Source organism: Oryx dammah, unplaced genomic scaffold (assembly GCF_014754425.2).
Source record: "Oryx dammah isolate SB20612 unplaced genomic scaffold, SCBI_Odam_1.1 HiC_scaffold_25, whole genome shotgun sequence".
In the NCBI taxonomy this organism is placed as follows: Eukaryota; Metazoa; Chordata; class Mammalia; order Artiodactyla; family Bovidae; genus Oryx; species Oryx dammah.
The window spans coordinates 103,196,843-103,209,975 of NW_024070209.1; the positions used below are offsets into that span (position 1 = coordinate 103,196,843).

Below are 13,133 nucleotides of genomic sequence, written 5' to 3' on the forward strand. Positions count from 1 at the left end.
TCCTCCAAACAGCCCCGTGAATCCAGTGTTATTGCCGCCCATTGTGTGGATGGTGAGACCCAGGCCCACAGAGGCCAGTCACTCGCCCCAGGCGCCACAGCACCTCACCCCCCACCCACTCTCCAGGAGCTCAGGGTTTCTAGGCCGGTGGTTTCCAATCTTGGAAGACCGACAGTAAAACAACCCAATGCGGCTGCAGCCAGGACCAGCCCCTCTGGGCAGAGCCTTGACCCCTGGGGCTGGATGGGAAGGGGAGGCCCACTCTGTCTGGGTTAGGCTGGACGTGGCCCCTCCCAGGAAGCTCAGGAGAGGGGTCTGGGTCGGCCTGGAGTCCCAGGCGGACCAAAGACAGCACGCGAGTTGTCGGAGAGGAGTTTTATTGGCTCTCAATTGTGTCAGGGAGCAGGCAGCTCCCCCGGTCTCCACGGCGGAGCTGAGGGAGAGCTTGGACGGGTGTGTGCGGGTTGATGCTGTCAGATGGATCTAGGAATCTATGCAGAGGCCAGAGACAAGGAAAGGAAACAGGAGACCAAACAGAACAGCCACGGGAAGTGCCACCTCCGGACCCTTCGCCCACCCCTCCCTCCCCCCCCACCCCCACCCCTAGCCAATACATCAGAAACTCATGGGGTTAGACAAAGGAACGGGAAGCTTGGGCATGAATCCATTAGCGAGTCCAAACTGAGGCAGGAGGCAAAGGGAAGAAGAGGGGAAAAAAAAAATCGAGAATGCCCCAAATACTAAGTCTTCCTAACTCTGCTCACGTCCAGAATCACAGCTCTGCAGCGCTTTCGAGAGAGTGCGAGAGATGTCGTGCCCACACCGGGGGGAAGCCGCTGGCCCCAGAGCTTGTCTTCTGGGAAGGCCGCTTGGCTGGGGAGCTTGGTCCATTTTCTTGGGCAAATGGAGGCTGCCCTACGGGGGTGCTGGGGGGCGCTCCATGGCGGGGCCCAGAGGCAGAGAGAGAGAGCACGTGCGAGCGGGCCCAGGAGAGGAGGGAGGTTCCGGGGCCCAGGCTGCAGAGGAGGCAGGGCCTCTGAACGGGGGGCTGGTCCCTCACGGCAGGCACCCCTGGGCTTGGGGCAGCTTTCTCACTGGGTGGAGGGAGGAGCTGCTAGGCCTTAGGGGGCCTGATGGGGGCTGAGCTCAGCTGTTCTCACCTGGGGGGCCGGCGCAGGGAAGGGCAGCCTGAGGCCTTGCTCCCAGGTCCTCCTGAGACCCGCAGGGTGGGAGGGTGTGGGCCTGTCCTCCTGGGGACCTGAGGGCGTGTCTCAGGTCCCATGGGGCGTCAGTGGGTCTTTCTGCCTCTGGTGCGTGGCTTTCTCTGCCCGACCACGTCAGGGCTGAGGAGTGGGCTGCGTGTTTTACTTCTGAAGCGGGAGGGTTGGCACAGGGCCTCTTCCCTACTCCATTTTTACCAAAAAGCCAGTTGGGGCTGCACCTCCCGAGAAACCCCCCTTTTCTCCGGGCATTGGTGGGGAGGTGGGCTCAAGCAGGATCTCAGCTGCCCTGGAAGCCGGGCTGTCTGGGGGTGGGGGGAGACAGGAGACTTGGCCCCCAAGGCTTGAGCTGCAAGACCCCAAGCCTGGCGGCCACCACCTCATCCTTAGACACGTGGGTAGACCGAGACCCAGGGATGTAGGGGAGCGGCCAGGCCGAGCAGCAGAGGCAGCTGCGACGGAGGCCCCGGCCCCCGGCCCCTTGCTGACGGCAGCCCGGGCATCCGCAGTTCGGTGTCCGCGCCCCGGAGCCCCGCCTCACTCTGCAGCTGGGGCACCTGGAGGCCCCACCCGCGCCCGCATCACACCTGCCTCCCTGCAGACCCAGGCCCCGCGGCCGCTGCCCGGGATGGCCCCACCAGCCTTCACTGGGTCTGACCCTTGCAGGGAGCCCCGGAGCGCCTGTGATGACAGGCATGAGCGGATCGCTGGGTTTGGGGCCCCGGGGCCAGGCGGGGACCTCCCACCATGGTCTCAGGCCCTGCTGGGGGCAGGGGGCCTGCTCAGACGTCAGTGCTGACGCTGCGGCTGCGGGAGAAGGCCTCTCGCATGGCCGACAGGCGGTTGGGGTTGAGCGCCTGCAGCCCCCCAAAGCCCCCGGGCGGCGGCCCCACGTCCTCCTGGCTGATGCTCCTGTAGGCCACGCGCTCCCCCCCGTTGCTGACGCCCTCGTCCTCCGGCTCCTGCAGGAAGAAGGCGGGCGGCTCGGAGCGGGAGCAGCTGCGGCAGAGGGCGCGGGCTGGTGGGGACCTCTGGCTGAAGGCGGCGGCTGGGCAGAGCGCGGGCCCGTTGCTCAGCACCAGGTTCCGGTTGGAGTGCAGCGGCGGCAGGCTCGAGTGCACGGCGAAGTCCGGCTCCTCCTCGTCCTCCTCCGACTCGTCCTTCTTGCAGCAGTAGTACTGTGGGCAGAGGGCCACCGTGACCCCCGGCTCCCCACCCACCCCGGGCCCCGCGGCGCCCCCGAGTCATACACCCATGCCCCCGTCTCGACCATGCAGGGGAGGCGCCCCGGCCTCCTGGTGTCCCTAAAGGAGGGGTTCTCTCATTTCAGCCCTTCTCTGCTGCCTCAGCTGCCAAAGAATCCGCCTGCCACGCAGGAGACCTGGGTTGGGACGATCCTCTGGAGAAGGGAAAGGCCACCCACTCGAGTATTGCGGCCTGGAGGATCCCAGGGACGTACAGTCCATGGGGTCGCAAAGAGTCGGACACGACTGAGCGACTTTCACTCACTTTCACTCATTTTGCCCCACAGCAGCTACGTGGCAGGGGCAGGGACCAAGTCCCGTCTGCAGGTGGGGACGCTGAGGCCCAGGGTGCCAGGGTTCAGGCAGCCTGCAGGCGGCAGAGCCGGCCCCAGTCTAGCTCAAGAGGGCCGAGCTGCACCGCCCTGCCCTGCACACCTGGCTTCTCCTCTCGTGAAGACACAGGGCCCAGGACAGCGATCGAGGGTGGGCAGGTCAGGGAGGCACGGCCTGAGGGCTCACCACTGTGCCCGCCTGGTAGCTGTGTGACGTTGGCTAAGGCCCTCACCCTCTCCAAACCTCTGCAGCCTCGCCTTGCAGGGAGTCTGGGAAGCTACCACTGAGCCCTCACACGCGGAGGCTGGGCAGGGCTGGCTGCCTTGCACCTTCTCGGAGGCCTGGCCCTGGTGGGGGACCCCACCCTCTGCAGGGCCCCGCTCTGGGCTCCCCACCCGACCTCCCCCCGGCCATGCCCCCGAGTACCTGGAGCCGGCAGTAGCACAGAACCGCGATAATGCAGAGCAGAATCACAGTCGCCAAGATGCCCCCGGTGATAACCACGGTCCCGGCTGTCATTCGCCCCCTTCTCCATCAACAGCCTGCAACACACGCCACCACCTTCAGCCAGCTCATCGCAGGGTCTGTCCCAGGTTAGGACGCTAAGCAAGTGCTCTAAAAGGGAAAACAAACACCCCAGGGCCGGCAGGAGGCAGGGGCTGGGGCACGGCGAGGGGGACCCCTGCCCCTGCCAGCACTTCCCACGTCTGCAGGAGGGGAAGCTAGCAGCATACACCCTCACTCTCGGGGTGCTACGAAGCTTTCGTGAGCCTCTGCGTGAGCGCTCATCCTAGTACACTTGCAGCTTGGGTGGATAGCTCGTGCACATACGTGCCTGCCTGCTCAGTTGCTTCAGTCCTGTCCAGTGTTTTGTGACCCCACGGAGTCTAGCCCGCCAGGCTCCTCTGTCCATGGGCTTCTCCAGGCGAGAACACTGGAGCGGGTTGCCCTGCCCTCCTCCAGGGCATCTTCCCAATCCAGGGATTGAACTGGCGTCACTGACGTCTCCTGCACTGGGAGGCAGGTTCTTTACCACTAGCGCCACCTGGGAAGCCTAGGCAACCAGCTCATGTGTTTAAAAATTGACCCCAGTGCAGTTGGGCTGAGCGTACGGTTTTGTAACCTCCTTTATCACCTCACCAGCTCACCCTTATTTTGCTTTATCGTTAAATTTTCTTCTGCAACATAATTTTGAACCATATTCCATTTTATAACACAAACGATCCCTTTCCTTTAAAATATCAAATTACACGTCATGTAAAACTCACCATCTTCACCGTTTTTAAATGTCCAGGTCAGTGGTGCTAAGTGTATTCAAACGGTCTGCAGCCAATTTTCAAAAGTTTTTCATCTTTCAAAACTGAAAAACAACTCCCTTTTTATATTTAGGCTGTTGACATTAAAAAATTCTTAAGGGACTTCCCTGGTGGCCCAGTGGTTAAGACTCCACACTGCCAGGGCAGGGGCGAGCCTTTGATCACAGGTCAGGGAATTAAGGGCTTCCCTGGTAGCTCAGTGGTTAAGACTCTGCCAGAGATTCTGGCTTCAGTTCCTGGGTAGAGAAGAAGCTCTGGAGAAGGACATGGCAACCCACATCAGTATCCTTGCCTGGAGAATCCCCAAGGACAGAGAAGCCTGGCGGGCTGCAGTCCCCGAGGCGGCAGAGTCGGACACGACTGAAGCAACTTAACATGCATGTCGTGTAAATATCCCCACTGTGGCTCATTCCAGGCTACCGAGTAGTTTAACAAGGGGCTTTGCTGAGAACACCCTGTCTCAGCCTCCCAATCCCTTCCATTCCCCTCACCCCAGCGAATAGCGTGGCAGGGCAACTGAGTTCATTAAAGGAAATCCCAGAGCATATCCGTTTATTTATAGACACTTCAGTGCAGAATCTGACAGGTGAGGGCCTTTAAAAAGCCTCCGCTCCTCTCCAAAATGCTTTCCCACAGTCGGCTTGTTCAAAGCCCGATCCAGCTGTGTTTGGCCCTTTGGACTGTGGTTCCCCTTCATTCCCGCTCCCTGCAGGTTGTTTACGGAAGAAACTGGGTCATTTATCTCACAGAATTTTCCATGTACGAGAACGGGCTTGCAGTTCCTCCAGCAGCATTTCACGTGTCCCTCTGTCTCGGTTCTGCCCTCTAAATTGGCTTCCCACCACACCACCCTCAGGGCCCCAGGACCGCTGTTCCTCTCATCGTGATGTGAGGATGAGCCCGGGTGTTCAGCTGCCGTTAGCCCAGGCCTCCCCGCCAGCGCCACCTCCTTCTTTCAGCAGTGGCTGGGAATCCCTGCTGGGATCTGTTGTCTCATTAGGAGTTGCAGACAGAGACGGTTCGAATCCTATCACTTGTTCTGCATGTATCAGCTCCGACTCTTCTCTACAGAATTTTCCCTATTACGTAGCCGGTAATATCAAAAGACTGTCTGCAGAGGAAAAGCATAGATGCTCAGCTTGTAAATTTTTCAATTTTCAGAACATGTTGGCACCCCACGAGGGCTGTGGTTGTTTCACAGTACCATCTTATTCTCACTGATTTATACACATTTGATGTGTTTCAATCCACTGCAGTCATTATTCTTTTTGATGTTTAAATATCTCGCTGGGACCACGGGCTTGGCCTCCACGTTGGCTCCAGTGTCATTTTGATGGTGGTAGTTTAGTCGCTGAGTCGTGTTCGACTCTTTTGCGACCCCATGGACTGCAGCCTGCCAGGCTCCTCTGTCCATGGAATTCTCTAGGCAAGAATACTAGAGTGGGTTGCCGTTTCCTTCTCCATGGGTTCTTCCCCACTCAGGAATCAAACCGGGGTCTCCTGCATTGTAGGCAGATTCTTTACCAACTGAGGCACCAGGAAGCCCCAAAGTTAGTTTAACGGGACCCCGCTAATCCACGGCATGTTGCTTTTAGGCATAAGAGGTCCCAGTTCTTGCTGCAGTCCTGGGACGCTTGGCTCTCTTGCTGGGGGAAGTGCTTCTAGAGACCACAGTCTGGACCCTAGAGGTGCTAGTTGCTTCTGGCTTTGCAATTGTTCTGGGCTTTTTCAGTGGCCAGATTTAGGGAAGACTTTTTTTTTTTTAAGGGAGAGAAAAATGAACATGAGTTTATACTGATATTTCCACTTAGAATTAGACATGAAAGGGGTTTTTCCATGTTAAAATGTGATGTCTATGTGACTTTTACAGTGCAAATTTTATTCCCTCCTAACATACACTTCATTACTTACGTGTTTTTTCCCGTTTAAAAGTATCCTTACCAATGTTTTTATTAACAAGCTTACCGAACGGAATCTGATATTTGTTATTCTTTGTGTTTTTGTTCCCTTAGGGATGAGAAGTAAAAAGACTGTTTCAAAGTCCCTTGAAATAATTCTTAGTATGCTTCTTTTTCCTCACCACCTCGATATTTAGGTTCATTTATTTGTTAGTTTACTGTCTTAAAAAAAAATACACTGATTTAGCTTAGCTTTTTTTTTTTTAAAAAAGGTGGTTTTAGTATTTTAAAGTCTTTACTGAATTTGTTACAATATTGCTCCTATTTTTTTTTTTTTCGGTTTTTCCGGCTGTGAGGCACTTGGGGTCTTAGCTCTCCAACCAGGGATGGAACTCGAACCCCCTGCTTGGAAAATGAAAGTGTCAGTCACTCCGTCCTCTCCGACACTTTGCAGCCCCCAAGGGCTGTAGCCCACCAGGCTCCTCCGTCCATGGGATTCTCCAGGCAAGAACACTGGAGTGGGTTGCCATGCCCTCTCCAGGGGGTCTTCCCGACCCAGAGGTCAAACCCGGCTCTCCTGCATTGCAGCTGGGTTCATCGCCATCTGAGCCACCAGGGAAGCCCCCACCTGCCTTGGAAAGTGAAGTCTTAATTAAGCACTGGACCTCCAGGGAGTCGCCAGTTTGCTTTTTTTCACTGTAGAAAACATTTGGTTCCAAAGTCAAAAGCATAAAACCAGGTGCATTCAGAGAGGTCCTGCTTCCTCCCTGCCCTGTCCAGAACTGACAGTTTCACTGAGTTCTGGGTTTGCCCTTCTGTGGCTTCTTTCCAAAAAGGTAAGCAAATATAGATTTCTGACCCCCTCCTAAGTGAAAGTGACACTCTGTCTGCACCCTCCGCACCTTCGCTGGTTACAGAGACGTCTCTCCCCAGGTGCCCCAGGTTCTTCTAGACGAGAGACTGTCTGTGGGGACCCCTGGCACGGGCCCCACTGCGTGGAGGGGCCCCACTCGCTCAGCCAGGCCCCGCGGGCCAGGAGCGGCATTACTTCCCAGGTTCCTAGGAACGCGCAGTGAAGAGTTTTGTGGTGTGCACGTTTCTAAAGTTGCTGATAAGCCTTGCCAAAGACTTGCTGGAATTTGGGCTGATTTTCCTTCTTCCAGGAATGTGCGAGAACTGACAGACAGGGCTTTCGTCGGGAGACTCGGGGTCTGGCGGGCGGAGGGTCAGGAGTGAGGGGACCTGAGCCCCGCGTGGCGAGGCTGGAGGCTCAGCGGTTTCCCGCAGGCTCGTCTGCAGGGTCAGGTAGCCTGGCAGGGAGCAGCTGGGCAGGGGCGCCGCGGACCCCAGTGCACAGACGGAGGAGGATGTGGACGTGTCCCTGGGGTCGGGCCCAGCCAGCACTGTGTGTCAGAGGCCACGCGGGCAGGGGACCCCAGACCCCGAGCAGACAGACAGAGGGATGGAAAGGTAGATCCAGACAGGCCCAGAGCTGCAAGACAACAAGACCCAGACTGAGAGACAGCTCCAAATTCAGACAGACAGAGGTGTAGACAGGCAGGTCCAGACAGCTGGGCCCACGGGGCCCGGTCAGGAAGACACAGTGCAGGCCACACGGATGGAGCAGCAGCCCAGGGACCCCTGCATTCCTGGGCGCCCTGCCGGGCAGCTCCGAACTCCCTCGGCCCCCAGGGTGGCCGAGGCCAGCTGGCCCACCAGTCCTGCCAAGGGTGCAGGCTGACCGAGGCCTGATCCAGGGAGCTGGGTGTGCAGAGGCAGCGGCCAGCGGGGATGGGGCCAGGGGCCAGGCCTGTTGTCCACGTGCGCTGCACGCCCTTCACGGAGGTGAGGCAAAGCAGAGCGGGCAGCTGCTGGCTAAGCGCCGGGCCCCACGTGCCCACACACTGCCCTCCGGGGACTCACAGGGCACGGCTCATCTCAGCCTGACCCTGGGGTGGCCAGAGAGCGGGCAGTGGAAGGGGCCCAGGCGGCCCTCCCTGGCCTCCCGGGGGGCCGTGGGGGCCAGCACAGGCACTGGGACCCCGAATTTGCAGATGAAGAGACAGGTTCAGAGCTGGCCAAAGTCGGTCCCGCTGGCTGAGCCAAAGCCCAGTCCCCGTCAGTTCACACACGCGGAGCACGTGTGTCGTTTCCAGTTAACGGGCCCATCACAGCTGAAGGCCACGGGGGACCCACTGCCTGCTGCAGGGAACCCAGGGTCTTCCGGGACCGGAGGGTCCCACAGTCTCGTGCCCACTGCTGCTGCCCCTCTGGACACCGCTTGCCAGGCACGGGGTGGAAAGGACTCACCCCACCCCAGCTGGGCCAGCCCTCTTCTCTCTCCCAGGAAATGGAACCGGGGCCTGGAGACTGGCCAGTCCCTACTCACTTGGCCCTGGGTGGAGACACAGGTGCCCAGGCTGCAGCAGGGCGGCCTGAGTGTGGAGCCAGAGGAGCCGGTCCGCGGGAAGACAGGACGGAGAGCTGGCTGTGGGCCCAGCGTACAAGGTCCCGACCCTCCCTGGGGTCCACGGGGTGACTCGCTGTGAATACGCCGCCTTGCCTGTGTCTCTGCTGCTTGCATCCCAGAAAGCTCGTCATGGTCCTGCCTCATGGACAAGGGGCCTCGCCAGGCGGGAGAGAGGTCCGGGAGGCAGGACGGGAGTGAAACCAGACCCCATCCTGGCATGTAAGCTGCTCCTCGCGTGGCCCCGTCTCCTGCCAGTTGCAAGAACAGGGCTCCAAATGTCCCTTTCCTCTGGCCTCAGTCTCCTCCTCTGCAGAATGGGAGCGCACAGAGGATTCCACCAGACGGCAGGTGTGCTGTGCTCAGACGCACCTCCCCTCCACATCGAAACCTTCCACCGGGTTCCCAAGGGCGTGGCCACACAGCCCCCTCCCAGGTCTAAGACACAGATGGCCCCTTGGTCTTCCTGGCTCTGGGTGGGGGGCCCCCAGCGGCAGGCAGCCTGGCGGCGTGATGGGAGGGTGCTGGCACAGGCCAGGCGACCAGGGCTGTCAGCAGCCGCGGCTCTGACACCCCCGCCCCGTCCAGCTGGAGGGCCTCAGCCTCACTCTGCAGACACGGGCAGGCCGAGGAGCAGCAATGCTCGAGCTGGGCGCTGGTCCCAGGACCAGGCCCGGCAGTAGGTGTCCACGTGCACCCCTGGCAGCTTTGCTTACGCCCCAGCCTGACATCAGCCCCTGAGAGTGATGTGGCTTCCTCACCCCCACCCTCCAGCCGCCCCTCTGCCCTCACCCGGCCCCACCCCAAGCGTGCTTTTTCCTCTGCATCTGCAGGCTTTGCCCTGCCATCACTGCCCAGAACACGCCTCCTCCTCCAGGAAGCCTTCCTGGACTTCTCAAAGCAACTCACAGAACCCCGGAGTGCTAGTGCTGCAACCACGTCGCACACCCCGCTTCACGGGTGCAGTAGGGGGAGACTGAGGCCAGCGCAGGGGTAGCGACGGGGTGGGGGGCACACCCGTGGCCTCACATAGCAAGTCAGGGGAAGAACAGCAGCCCGAGGCCCTTTCCCCCAGGCCCAGGCCTTGCTGAGCTGTCGCTCTCCCGCTCTCCTTCCTGCACCAGGGACTCTCCCAGCAGGACACCGAGCAGTCTGAGGAGCCCTTGTCCTGCCCATGAGGGCCGGCGGCCAGGCTGGGGAGCACCCTGCGATATGCTCACTGGGAATCTGGGTCACAGGCTGCCCTCTGGGCCTCGGAGTCCTCCGTAGTCTCCTCTGCAGTATGGGTACAGAAGAAGGCAGACAACAGACTCCGGTCAGCTCTGGACTTGGAGAATCTAGGCGCGCGTCCTTAACCAGCCCTACCTGTGAGGGGTCCAGATGACCGGGATGCACGACACAGTTTCAGGACCACGAGTGTGAAGATCTGGAGCTGCTCATTCAAGCAATACCTCGGGATGCAAACCCCTGCAGGGCTGCGAACGCTTGGCACACTTGCCTGGGAGCTCAGAGGGAAACTGGGCTGACCCAGCGTCCCCGACACTTGCGTCTGGCGAATGGCTGAGTGCCCCAGAGACCAGCAGACGGCTTTGGGGCTCAGGGGGTGCTATTGTGTCGGGGAACCATGGGGGGCTTCCTGGAGGAGGAGGCTTCTGAGCCATACCGGAAGGATGGCTATCTGATGGGCCGGGCTGGGAGAGGAAGGTGAGGGACAGCGAGGGGCCACGGGTCCAGTGACAGCTTGGGAGAGCCTCCCGCCACCACCGTGCCTCCTCCAGCCCCCGCCCCCACCCCAAGTCTCCGCACACCGCCTGCCCGCCCGCCAAGACGATTTGGCCAGGATTGTGCTGAATTGTTAATCTGCCCCCTGGGACCATAAACGGTTTTAAAGCTTTATAAACGGCTTTGCTTCCTGGTCCCATCCCCGGCTTTTACAGGGACAAGCTGAGAGAGGAGGGCCCCCTCTGGGCACCCCCAGCCCCGGAGTCTGTGGAGGGGGGCTGGGCGGGCTACAGCCCCCTCCCCACAGCCTGTCTCCGGGGAGCCGCCGCTGTGCGAGCTCTGGTTGTCTCCTGCGGGCTTGATGATGAGAGTGGAGGTGGGAGCAGGAAACGCCTGGCGGCAGAGCCAGACGCCCCCACCTGCCTCCCGCCGCCCCAGAGCCCCTCCCCTGGCATCTGGACCACATGGCCCGCCCCGATTCAGACCCTCTGACTCTTCTCTGTTCCCCTAGCTCCATCCTGCCCCTCCCTGCCTTGAAGACCAAGGACCAAGCCTCCTCAGTCTGTCCTGCAGGCAGCTTCAGGCACGCAGCAGTGCCTCCTGAAGGCTCCGTCTGCCGCTTTTAGGAGCCAAGGAGAAGCCCAGCCCTGCCCCCTCTGCACTGGCCGGGCCCCCAGCTCAACCCATCCAGCCACTTCTGGGACCAGACCCTGGGCAGCCTGCAGAGGCCCGGGCCTCAGTGGGTCTAAGTGGGGCCCTGGAATCCTCCTGTTTCGCTAGCAGCACCTTAGACCAAGCAGGGATGGTACTGCTCCTTTCTAGACAGGGAGCCAAGGCTGGGGCGGCGGGCAGAGGGCACAGCATGGCTGGGGACCCGGCTCGGCCGCCCCCCGCCGGCCTCTCCCCGCCCTGATGTCTGGTCTAGGGCTTTCCCTCCGCAGCATCTGTCTGGTCCCTGGGAGCCCAAGGGCCCCGTCGTCCTGCGAGCAGGAGCGGCCGGAGTTCCTGTCTAGACCTCCTCCACATTTGGTCCTAATTTCACGCTCCGCGGGCTCCCAGATTCCTGCGTTTGGTAATAAATAGACGGCGAAGCGCTCCGCATCGCTGCGGCTGGTCTTGGAGATCTTACCCACAGCCTGGCTGGGGGTGGGGGTGGGTGGTGGGAGCGGCCTGGAGCCTGGACAGGCTGTGCCCAACCGCACCTGGAGCGGCCCCCACTTCCCACTCCCACCCCCAAGCTCCATCCTCAGCCAGATCAGCCCAGCCCAGAGAGCACCCGGGCCACCTGGGCACCGGGACCTAGTGAGCCGGGCCTGTGCCCACCCTGGGTCCCAAGGCCGGAGGATGCCTGCAGCAGCGGGCCTTGGTACTGCCAGCTGGGTTAGGGCCGGGTTACCGGTGTCCAGAAAATACCATGGATGCCTCGGGCTGGTCGGCTTTGTGGTCTGGACTCCTCCAGGGCCCCCAGAGCACAGGGGCTGTCCCATTTTGCCAGCCGTTTCTGGGGTTCACGAATGTCCAGAAGCTCTCCTCGTAACCCTGCTGAAGAGCCCCTTGGGGTGAGCAACGCAAGAGCAGGGCCCTGCCTGGTCTGTGGCTCTGCTGCCTAGCCCAGAGCAGGGTGCCTGGCAGGGACTCAGGGGCACCGACTGTGAAAGAAAGACCTGCCAGGGTCCTCGAGCTTCTGAAGGAGGAACCAGAATTTCCTAGTGGGATCCCGGCAGAGCTCTGGAGTGGGCTGGGGAGGGAGACTGGGGTGCCAGGCGAGCCACTTCTCTGGGCCTCAGCTCAGCATTGTCAGGGCTCAGGAGGACATCAGTGACCACCGCACCCGCACGTTGATCTCATCTCACCCCACGGCTCCCCCAGGGTGGACCGCGGGACACACCCCACTCCCGGGCCATGTGGGAAGCAGGGCTCAGATGCGTCTCTCTGCACAATCCTCCCACTCGTGTTTCCCCGGGGCCCACTGAGGCTGGAGGACTGAGTCAGCCCACCATGAAAGAGGAAAACCCAGCCAGACGGACACCCCATTTTTGTGGCCCTGCCCACCCCGCTGGGGATACAGCTGGAGCTGAGGAGAGAAGCCGGTGGCTCTGTGGTCCAGGAGGAGAGCCTTCAGGGCGGACCCCAGGGCCTGGTGGCTGGGGAACTGTGGGGAGCAGGGGTTTGCCACACCTGAGTGGACCGGGTGGCCCAGCTTCCCCACTGCCTGGGCACCCCCAGCTGGGTGGCCTTCCTGGCCCCTCTGGCACGGTCCCCAGGTGGGTGCTGTCCCCAGGAAGCAGCAGGAGGAGCCCCTCCTGGCCTCTGTTAAGGAGCTGCGCCAACACTGCTCGGAGTCTCCCTGGTCCTTTGGGGCAGTGGGTGGTGCCGGGGGGGCCTGGCCATCCTGGTGAGAGGCCTGGCCTAGAGGGTCCTCTTGTGAGGCCGGCATTCAGAATCCACTGCAAAATTAAAGCTTGAGTTGTGATCGCTACTGTCCAGCTCGGAGCCCTTGCCTCCCCCCACTGCCTGGCTTGTCCAGAGGAGCAGAAATTCGGAGTGCATGCGCTGAGGACTGCGGTCAGAGGGGTGCGAAAGGCTGTGAACACATCACCGCCTGCTCACTGTGCCGGCGGGTGGCTGTGCCCCCAGAGGGGGAGCCTGGCTCAGGGTCACCCTGACATCTGCACAGAGGGAGGGCCACAGGCCATCGACCCTAAACTGTGTCTCTGGGCCCCCAGGTGGTGGCAGGAATCAGGCAGGGGGAGTTTGGGGAGAGGAGGGCGAGGCCTCCGGCTGCTGGACGTTGAGTTCAGTAGGGCCTACCCATCACCGGCCCGCCCTTCTCGTGGTCTGAGTCTGCACGCTGTGGGGACGCTCACAGTTCAGGCCCATCTCTCTGGTGGGCACCCCCCCAGCTGTTGATGTCAGTGGCACCAACACAGCAG

At 60.9% G+C, this 13,133-nt stretch overlaps 1 protein-coding gene across 1 annotated transcript; it reads right to left on the reverse strand.

Annotated features, from left to right (window-relative positions):
• Window positions 1-360: 360 nt before the first annotated feature.
• On the reverse strand, window positions 361-3,335 carry FAM163B (family with sequence similarity 163 member B). Its single transcript, XM_040225626.1, has 2 exons — window positions 3,224-3,335; window positions 361-2,398 (listed from the first exon to the last, which is right to left on the reverse strand). Exons 1-2 carry the CDS (start codon window positions 3,314-3,316, stop codon window positions 2,003-2,005), a joined length of 489 nt encoding a protein of 162 aa, XP_040081560.1. The 5' UTR covers window positions 3,317-3,335; the 3' UTR covers window positions 361-2,002.
• Window positions 3,336-13,133: the final 9,798 nt, after the last annotated feature.

What these genes read in the sequence shown, in the direction of transcription:
- FAM163B (XM_040225626.1), bottom strand. Translation starts at nt 3,316, where the DNA reads ATGACAGCCGGGACCGTGGTTATCACCGGGGGCATCTTGGCGACTGTG. An exon ending in TGTGCTACTGCCGGCTCCAG is followed by an intron (nt 2,399 to 3,223) that starts GTACTCGGGGGC and finishes CTCTGCCCACAG; the next exon opens with TACTACTGCTGCAAGAAGGA.